This window comes from Arachis hypogaea, chromosome 10, assembly GCF_003086295.3.
Source record: "Arachis hypogaea cultivar Tifrunner chromosome 10, arahy.Tifrunner.gnm2.J5K5, whole genome shotgun sequence".
NCBI lineage: Eukaryota > Viridiplantae > Streptophyta > Magnoliopsida > Fabales > Fabaceae > Arachis > Arachis hypogaea.
The window spans coordinates 6302124-6312246 of record NC_092045.1 but is presented as its reverse complement, the minus strand read 5'-3'; the positions used below and the strand labels follow the sequence as shown (position 1 = coordinate 6312246).

The following is a 10123-nucleotide window of genomic DNA, read 5'->3' as shown; positions in this document are numbered from 1 at the left end:
AAACCTTTTTGTTGAGTGGTCACTAGTCAAGTAAGTGAGAAGAGGCTACCTTTCTTTTGGCCCAAGTTCGAACGAGAATAGATTTTTCTTTATAAAAAAAGAAAAGAAAAAGGAAAACGATATTTGCGTAAATAAAGTCTTGATGAAGTGGTCATCAAATATGCCTGCCTGCCTGCCTGGTGTGCCTAGATAAACATTCACAACTATTCTGGGAATTCTTTTATTTGTTATTTTAGATATCTATTTAAATTAAAATTAAAAAATAATTAGACCCACTATAAAATGTACATCTCAGAGAGAATGTGTTTTTTTTTTTGTGTGTGTCAATAAAAAAAATTTATTATTCCAAATATGATTATGTGAAACTAAGTAAAGTATTCAAGTATGTTTAATTAATGAGTTATTAAAATGAAGGGTAAAGTAAATTGGTTTTTAAGGTGTGATTCTGTTTTAGCTATTAAAATTTAAAATATCTTATTTGAATATAAAAAAATTTTATTTAGTTTTAATATAGTCTTATCGTAATGTCAAAGTTAAATAATTAACGAAATATTTTACAGGTGACAGCAATACACAAACAAAGTCGATAATCTAAAAAATAAGTACAAGTTCTAAAGACACAAAATCAGCTGTAAATGTATTAATATATTGATAAATTTACTTTAGTTTTATAAAAAATCTTTTATTTAAATAGTAAAAAAAATTATAAATAAATATATTGATAAATTTACGATTGATTTTGTACTTCTAAAATTTATACTTATTCTCTATATTATTGATCTTATTTTTATATGGTTGTCATACCAAATATTTTGTTAATTTTTTAAATTTAATTTTTATATTAAAATTAAATAAAATTTTTAAATTTAAATAAAACACTTTAAATGGTAAGGAATAAAATAAAATTATATCCAACTTAGGACCATAGGTGTTACCCTAAAATAGTAAAATGAATGAATCGAGAGCAAACCTAGCAGCTTAGAGTGTTTGTGAGTTGTGAGTTGTGAGTTGTAAGTGTGCGCTATCTTGTTTCTGTTTGCGTAGACCTTTCTTGGCAACCACCCTTCACCTTCCTCACGCAGTCAACTTCACTTTCTCTCTCAGGACTGTTGCAAATGGAGAAGCTGCTGAGCTCGTCGAAGGAGGACGACGACCACGAAATACTCAACCTTCTCTCTGACGGTTTCTGCCATCACTGCCATCTTCTTCTGCATCACCGCCTTACACTCCTTCGTAAAAAAAGTATCTACAACTCTTTTCTATCTATCTATCTTATGCTAACTAGTAAGCAACTACTACATAATTTTTTTCAACATTCGCACTCACAAATCAGATAGATCAGCCAATTACCTTTCTTAATTATGTTTTTTTTTTGTCTTTCTCTCTTTTATTACCGGCCTTAACATTTTTTAAATATATATATATATATATATATATATATTCTTTTGTCTGCATGTAGTTGAAATTCTAAAATTTTTAAAAATGTATTAAAGGATAATTAATTCAGTTTTTTTTTCTGCATTCCTTATGATTTAGCACACACTTCTTGTTCTTGTAAACGAGTTTGGTTATTATCACACGAGAGATTTGATTGTTCTCATAGTTTGTTAAAAATATATTCACAATAATACACAAATGATTATCCGAAAATATTGGTTGTGTTTGGTGATTAATTTAAGCAATGCTTACGAAAATTAAATGCAGGAAAGTTGAATGGGACGCTATACCTTGATGAAGGCTTAGAATCTTCTAGAGATGCAAGAGACAATCCTGTGAATGGAAGTTCTTCAAACTCAGAATCTTCTGGTAAAAGGAACCGAGAGCAGAGGGATAGTTCGAGTAATGGACACCATTTTGATTCTTCTTCACCCGAATCCTTGGGTAGCAAAAAATCTGATTTCGAGTTGTGGATAAACGACGGGATTGGTGGAGATTCTAAATTTGGAAATGAAGAATTGGATAAACAAAAAGAGCGTAAAAGGTATTCCCAAGTTCAATGTAAGAAGGACTTTAGCCTCATTGAAAAGGTAGATGGGAAATGCATTAATGTGCTCCAAGGACTTGAACTTCACACTCAGGTTTTCAATCCTATGGAGCAGAGAAAAATTGTTGAGTGTATATACAGATTACAATGGAGGGGAATGCAAGGGAAGCTTAAAGGTATATATAGATATATATGTTTCTAATTTGCTTCTTTTTATTCCCTAAAGTCCTGCTTCATCTTATTCTTTAAAGTCAGCATTATAAGATTGTTGCAGCTAAATTATTTGGCCTATTTTGTTTATAAGAACGCACATATTCAAAGCCTAAAAAGTGGATGCGAGGTAAAGGGCGTGTGACAATTCAATTTGGTTGCTGTTACAATTATGCAGAGGTATTCCATTTTACAATTTATAATGAATGTAATATAATGTACTTTCCTGTATGATGTAAGAAAACTCTGATCAAACTGAGTAGTGAAAAAGTGGAGCAAACACACCATATAAAAAAAACTTCTGAAAGAAAAAAAGAGAAATAGTTGAGAGATGAAATCACACACTTTTATTATTACCATCATTAATATATACACCTTTACTCACTACATAAAGCACCAAACACCTAAATCCTAATAAACTTATTCTAACAAGCTATATAAATTAGAGTACTTAAGGAGTACTTAAAGAGTGCCTAATTAACAAGGTAAAATACTAACTAAATTTATATAATTACATATATTAATTTATAATACTATTATTAATATATAGCCTCAGTTACATGATGTGTTAGTTATTTCTTAACAAAATTTTACAGGATAAAAAAGGAAATTCTCCGGGAATTGTCAAAGACGAAGAGGTTGATCCTTTACCATCTTTGTTCAAGCAAATGATAAAGAGGATGGTTAAGTGGAACATTGTTTCTTCCACCTGCATTCCTGATAGTTGCATTGTGAACATCTATGATGAAGGGGACTGCATTCCACCTCATATCGATCACCACGATTTCCTGAGGCCATTTTATACCGTGTCATTCTTGAATCAGTGTGACATACTCTTTGGCAAAAATTTGCAGGTACTCAGTCCCGGAGAGTTTTCCGGACCGGCTTCCATTCCTTTGCCCGTTGGGTAAGATCTTATTTCCGTACTCTTCTATTCTCAGGAATAGGAATAAAAAAGAGTAAACCTTCATATTAGTTCTTAAGAAATAATAGATACTTTGCTTTCTGACAAATTTTTATTCGAAGTCCTCAAAAACTAGTTTCGTCACATAGTTTAGTCTTTCTGACAATTTAAAATTAACTAATTTGTCTAATATATATATATATATATATATATATATATATATATTTTAAAAATTTGATTGAAAGCAATAAGGTGACTAATTTGTCTAATAGGAGTAGTTCTTGAACATTTCTAACAAATAAAGATTGTGGGGACTAAACTGTTTACTCTAATAAAAAGACCATGACTCCTGTTTCTATATGGATTTGTGTTATACTGTCGTAAATAAAGTTTAATGTGGTTCTTTGATCATGTTCATTGCCAATTTTATTTGTCATTTTAATCATGCAGGTCAGTGTTTGTTATTAATGGCAATGGAGCTAATGTTGCTAAGCATTGTATTTCATCTGTCAAGTCTAAAAGGTCTAAAATTAAATGTCCTTTCTATTCTTTTTCCGGTGTATTAGTTCTTAAATATTTGAATGAATTTTGCAGAATTTCCATTACCTTTAGAAAGATGGATCCAAAGAAGGTACCATACAAATTTTTACCGGATCCAGAGCTAGAGGCCAGGGTATCAAGCCACGTTTCATTTCATTTCCTAAGAAACCCGTTTTAGAAATCCTACAACAGAAGGTTCAAAGTGCTGAATCTGAATATGAGGCATTTTCCAAGAACAGACAGAAAAAGCTTAATGTGGAAGGTGAAATTCCTCCCCTCAATGGTATTGGTAGGCATAGCTTTGGGAAATTTAGGGTCAACAAATTTAGACACATGCAATAAGTTTCAGTGGACCCGTTTTTCATTTTCTTGTATTGTAAATATCGGCTATACTAGTGTATACCAAAATCAGCCACTAAATTCAGTTACCAATATAAAATACATATTAAAATATATATATATATATATATATTAAAAATAAATTAAACTACATATGTATTTATAGACAAATACGTTAATTGTTTATTCTAATGATTAATTTTTGTGTATGAATAGCATTTATCTCTTTTTAGTAAATTAGACAAATACTTTGAAATACTATAGCAATCATCATATGTCAATCAATGTTATATGGCACGAATAAGGCTATTTATGGCTCTTGCATGGGCCTTATTCAGGCACCATTAGCTTTTCACTATTTATGGCTCTGGCATGTGCCTTATTCATGCATTATTAGCTTTTCACTTTATCAAACCAAAAAAGAAAGTTGAAATAAACTTCAAATTACTTATGGTTTTCATTGTTATTGGTTTAGCGCCTGCAAAATTTCCATTTAGTATGAATTTATACCTATATGGCTTTAAACTTAGAAAAAAAAAGTTCTTACCTTCGCATGCAATCATTGTTTCATTGAAGAATTAGATGCTACGTAGGTTTAGTTTCGTAAACTTTTTACTTTTTAGAAGTAGCTTGTAAAAGTTCATTTTTTAAAGATAATTTTTAAAAAATTGTTACATTTATGTTTGATAAATTAAATTAAAAATAATTTTTAATAAACTCAAGTAACAACAATTGCATTTGATAAAATAATTTTTAAAATTTAAAAATATTATAATAGATATAAATATAAATATTAAATTTAAAAAGTAATTAACATATGAAATTATATTAGACTTTTAAATTTTAAAAAGTACAAGCTAACTTTGAAAAGTTTTTTTTAGGAACTTTCAAAAGTACTCCGATCTTTTAAAAGTTGCATGCACAAATACATGATTTTTTTTATTTAACAAACACAAAATGAGGAGTTTGAGCTTTTAAAAAAATACAAACACCTTTTCAAAAAACTTTACCAAAACAAGCCGTAGTATAAAACATGGGAAGTTAGGCATATGCATATATATATTAACTTTATGAAATCAGAAAGCAAAGAATTAAGGTAATATTAGTGCAATTCGACATGATTCAGCCAAACACAAAAACGAGACATGAATCTACCAAAAGCATATCTATATGTAATTCGAATCAAACTAACTCGAACTATAAACAGGAGTAATTCGAATCAAGGCTGTTCGAATTATGAGGGAGGATAATTCAAAGCTGATCAATTCGAACTATGCATGCATGAATTTGTAGATAGTTCGATGTGATTCGAATTATGCATAGTAGTTCGAATCAACCTGATTCGAATTATATGGTAAGCAATTCATTAGGCAGTTTGAATCTATCTGATTCGAATTATATATATAATTCAAAATTGGCTATTTCGAATTATGAAACCCCAGACGTGTATAAATATGGTGTGAACGTGAATTCCTCTTATTAGAGTGACAAAATGGCTAGTGAGGAGAGTTTTGTAGTGTTGGTGCATTTCAAATGGTCCATTAAGAGAAAAACATGCTCTGGTGTGAAGTTCACTAATATAGATCTTCTGAGTATTTTTATGAGACCTATGACGAGATTCGATGACTTCTTGAATTCTATAATACAGAAACTTGGGCTGCAAGGCGTGAAACGGGTTCAGAAGTTATTCTATCGCATTCCGATCTTAGTGCTGCGAGATGACATGAAGTACGATTGTTTCATCATAGGGAGTGACGAGGATTTGCAGGTCTTGTTTCATTCTCGTCGACAGTTTCCCAAGGTCAGGACACCTGAGCTGTTGGCAAAGTTGGTTGATGTGGTATCTAGCTCGGGAAGTTGAATACCCAAATTATAGGCACGGTAGGCGGTTCTAGCTCGAGACCTGTTGGTGCATCTTCGCCCGTGCCTGTGAATGCACCTTGGGACGAGCCTGTCGTCTCCCCGTCGTTCACCGTTGATCTCAACTGCAGTGGTGGCGGAGAGGTTAGTATCGTGGATAGGGTGCCGATTTCTTTACAGTGTGGGGCACCAGCTGGTATGGGTGATGCATTGCTGGATGATGATGACGATGATGATGTGGAGCCGGACCTCATTGCTGATGACAGTGGCGATGACATTGCAACGAGTAATCTAGCTGGGGCTGGCGGTGGTTCTAGCTCTGGGACAAAGCAGTACCCTCCACACTTTTTATCTTTAGACTTGGATGCCATGAGACATGAGGGGGTTCCTGGGGAACCCACTAGATTTGGTATAAGAGATACCTAGGATACTGGAGGTCTTACAGAATTTCAGGTTGGTCAGCAGTTTTAGGATAAAGAGGAGGTTGTGTTAACCGTGAAGACGTATAGCATCCGACGCGGGATACAGTATAAAGTGATGGATACTACCAAATAATGTAACGTCTTAACATGAAAAATAACACCATATATCCATCAAACTGAGCCTATTGAGCAAATACCTTGAAATCATATTTCTTAAAAAAAAAAAGAAAAAATATTACGATACAAAAATTTGGATTACTAATTACTATTCATGTTAAAAAATAATCTTACTTTTATAAAGTTTTACCAGTTGTTGTCCTTACTTCTCACACTATTCTATTTATTTGTGATCACTAATAAACCATTAGCAAAAATCACTTATATAACAATCTTATCTAATTTAACGACTCTACATAATGACTATCATTCTAACATATTAAAGGCAAGCATATGATAAAAAAACACCTTAAATCCTAAATTAAACAGAAAAGTTCGCACTAACATCCTCATTGATGACACCGGCTATATGGACGACTCCATCCAAATAGTAAAATCGGTTCGAGTTATCCCCCATCAGTTGAATATTCTGTTTAACCCTTTGTTGGATTCGTTTGGAAACACTTTTCTCTCGAATTTGATGGGTCAGGAATTTGAAATAGTGGTTCAAATGAGATTGTCTCGAACTATATTTATAGGAAAAACCATTGTAATTCGAATTGGGTAGTTTCGAAATTTCATGGGTAGCTAATTGGGAGTAATTCGAATTAGCATGCTTCGAATTACTATAGTAGTTGAAACCGGGTGCTAGTTCGAAACATACCAATTTAAACTAGTGTAGGTAAGTGTGTGTAATTCGAATCAGAGTAATTCGAATTACACCAATAACCAATTCCTTGTCACGTTTTTCTCTTTGGCAGAATTGTATAAAATCTAACTCAACTTGGTTGATATGCGTGTTTTGTCCGTGATATTATAATAAATAATAATTGAAACTCCTTTTTCCCCTAATTAATCAGGGTAATATATTCATTGTTTTTATTTTATTTTACTTTTTTTTTTGTCGAATTAAATCAAATATATTTTTGACTTCAACATGTCTAGTATTCTACTATTCAAGGACAATTAATTTATTCCATAGTATCAATCGTTCTTATTATTTGGCTGCCTTTGTAACTGCCACACTCTTCCTACTTCAACATGGCTAATGCACTCTCCTTGTGTTATACGATTTTCGCATGCTCAGTTTTGTAAAATCTTGTCTTATCCTATGTAAAAGAATTTTCAATCTTATAACCCTGTCGGCAACTAAGAATAATACTTCATATTTCCCAAAACATTACTCATGATTTAACATGTTCACTTAGAACTCTGATAGAATTATTATATATAAAACAGAAAAAAAACTTTATTATTTCTTTTGACATGAAAGCTTAATTAAATTTCATAATTCGTTGACGAACTTTACCGTTTACTATGTATTATATTTAAGTTTTTTAAAATTTAAAAATATATTTAAATTTTTTATTTTTTCATATGGATTCTTCATATTCACTTGAATTTGCTGTTGTGATGATCGATACATATGCATAAGTAAAAAAGTTTTTAAAATGAGACAAATTAAATTTATGATTGATATGTCCAAATTTTGAAAAAGTTAAAAATTTAAATATATTTTTAAATTTTTAAAATTTAAATGTCTCTCGACCAAAAAATCAGAAATTTATCCTCTTTTCATAAAATAAAAAACTATAGTGGGCCTTTGATATTACATTGGGCCTCTGTAATACATTAGGTGGGTCTTATATGTTGGGTTTGGTATTTTCTTGATCAGCACCATCAAAGATAAAACAGATCCACAAAGACCAGAAAAACAAAAAACAAGATTCATCTATAAAAAGAAAAAAAAAAAAAGACTCAACTAACTTCATGAACCCCCACCCACCAAAGACTCAGCTAAATTGAAATGGTTAAGTGGTTGAATACTTGAATCCACTTAATTTTAAGTATCGAATTCGAAACTAAGTTAGTTTAGTTTACCGATTAATTCACTAATTTGTTTAAGTAAATGTAGGTAGTTTGAATTTCACTTTATTCATACAACAACCCAATAACTAACAGTAAACTCTTAAATGAAATTTCAATCCGCGACAAATTAGTCATTAGCTTTTTGATTAAGGATACGTAAAATATACTAGTGTTAAACTCGTGCGATGCACGGACTTATATTTAAATTTGATAAGTTAAATTAAAAATAATATTTTATACCTATATATTTTTTAAAGTTAGTATAACACTATTATTGTCCTTATATAATAAACGTGTTAAATATGTTATTTTATCTTTATTCAAAGTAAAATATAAATAGAAGAGTTTGAAGTTTATAATATTCTTGAATCATAAGGAGGGAGACATGAAAAAAATAAAAACATATATAATTGTAATAATAGCATGTTAATTTTACACTAATTTTTTTTTATCAAAAAGCTAATAAAAATTTATCGACAACCTAGTATCTTACTAACTTCATTAGAAAAGTAATTGGCATAGGATGTTGTGCTCCTTGTTACACATTTCATTTCAAATCTGAAAAAGGAGTTATAAATAAATTAGTTATATCTATAGTAAATATTTGTACAAAAGTATAAATCATAACATGCTATTAAAGTGAAAATAATATTATTCTTACCTAAATATTATTAAAAACCTCTTTGAACATGACATTTGTTGTTGATAACTTTGGATTACCGTCTTCGTCTAGAATTAAAACCCTGAGGCCATTGCGACTCTTAACTCTTGACAAAGCAACATAAAGTTGTCCATGGGTGAACACTGATTTTGGCAAATAAAGTCCTACATGTGATAATGATTGACCCTGACTCTTGTTAATGGTCATTACAAAGCATACTGTTAATGAAAATTGTCTCTGTTGGAACTTAAATGGCAATCCTGAATCTAAAGGGATCAAGTTCATTATTGGAATGTACACTTTATCTCCAATATTTCTACCGGTCACTATCGTCCCTCCAATTACGTTGCTGCCAAGTTCGTTAACTATTAATCTTGTCCCGTTGCATAAACCCGAAGTCTGGTCTATGTTTCAGAGTAGCATTACAGCGACTCCTGTCTTCAAAGTCAACTTGTGATTGGGTAGTCCCGAACATTTTATGTCATTTAGGAACTCTGGTGTGAACCACTCTTGTTGTACATCTTCATTCTCATCAGCTTGACATATTGTGTTAGAGCTCAAATACTCCTTTTCTATCCCTGGAAAGATTGTCAAGACAAAATCGTTTACCTTCTCGACACTCTCAAGCGTGGGTGCAAGAATTGCCCTACTCTAAAAATACCTGTAATCTGACATGTTTTACAACAATTTGGATATGCAAACTCTACCAAATGGTCATCAGTAGTTGTAATCAATAGATCATCTGAAATTTCAACTTCTGATTCATCACCAACAATAGAGCCAATATTTCCATTTCCAACATCAAGTATCCAATTAGCAAATCTCTTCATTTCACCTTCATCTTGATCCGAAGAAGACATTAGAAGTCTTATATTTGTATGCAGTTTCAGAACCTTACAAAATGACCAGAGATGGGATGAGTTAATAGCGGATGCCAATATATCGTGTCTACTTCCTTTCGGAATCACCGGAAGTATCTGTCTGAAATCACCTCCTAGAACAACAACCTTACCACCAAATGGTTTATGTGTCTTATGTTGATCGGTAACTGACATAAGATCCCTGAGCGTCCGATCAAGTGCTTCAAAGCACATTTTATTGAGCATTGGAGCTTCATCCCAAATTATTAAGCTACTTTGGATGAGCAGCTCAGCCTTCAAACTGCCATGCTTGATGTT

At 31.5% G+C, this 10123-nt stretch overlaps 1 protein-coding gene across 2 annotated transcripts; it reads left to right on the top strand.

Moving 5' to 3' along the window:
* Nucleotides 1-909: 909 nt before the first annotated feature.
* On the top strand, nucleotides 910-4186 carry LOC112714967 (RNA demethylase ALKBH9B). Of its 2 annotated transcripts, XM_025766671.3 has the most exons (6): nucleotides 910-1242; nucleotides 1705-2160; nucleotides 2289-2374; nucleotides 2791-3101; nucleotides 3549-3620; nucleotides 3693-4186. In XM_025766671.3, exons 1-6 carry the CDS (start codon nucleotides 1116-1118, stop codon nucleotides 3814-3816), a joined length of 1176 nt encoding a protein of 391 aa, XP_025622456.1. In that variant the 5' UTR covers nucleotides 910-1115; the 3' UTR covers nucleotides 3817-4186. The 2 variants fall into 2 exon arrangements, with proteins under 2 accessions (XP_025622456.1, XP_025622457.1); XM_025766672.3 differs by lacking the exon at nucleotides 3549-3620.
* Nucleotides 4187-10123: the final 5937 nt, after the last annotated feature.

What these genes read in the sequence shown, in the direction of transcription:
- LOC112714967 (XM_025766671.3), top strand. Translation starts at nt 1,116, where the DNA reads ATGGAGAAGCTGCTGAGCTCGTCGAAGGAGGACGACGACCACGAAATA. An exon ending in AATGCAAGGGAAGCTTAAAG is followed by an intron (nt 2,161 to 2,288) that starts GTATATATAGAT and finishes TTTGTTTATAAG; the next exon opens with AACGCACATATTCAAAGCCT. An exon ending in GCTGTTACAATTATGCAGAG is followed by an intron (nt 2,375 to 2,790) that starts GTATTCCATTTT and finishes AAAATTTTACAG; the next exon opens with GATAAAAAAGGAAATTCTCC.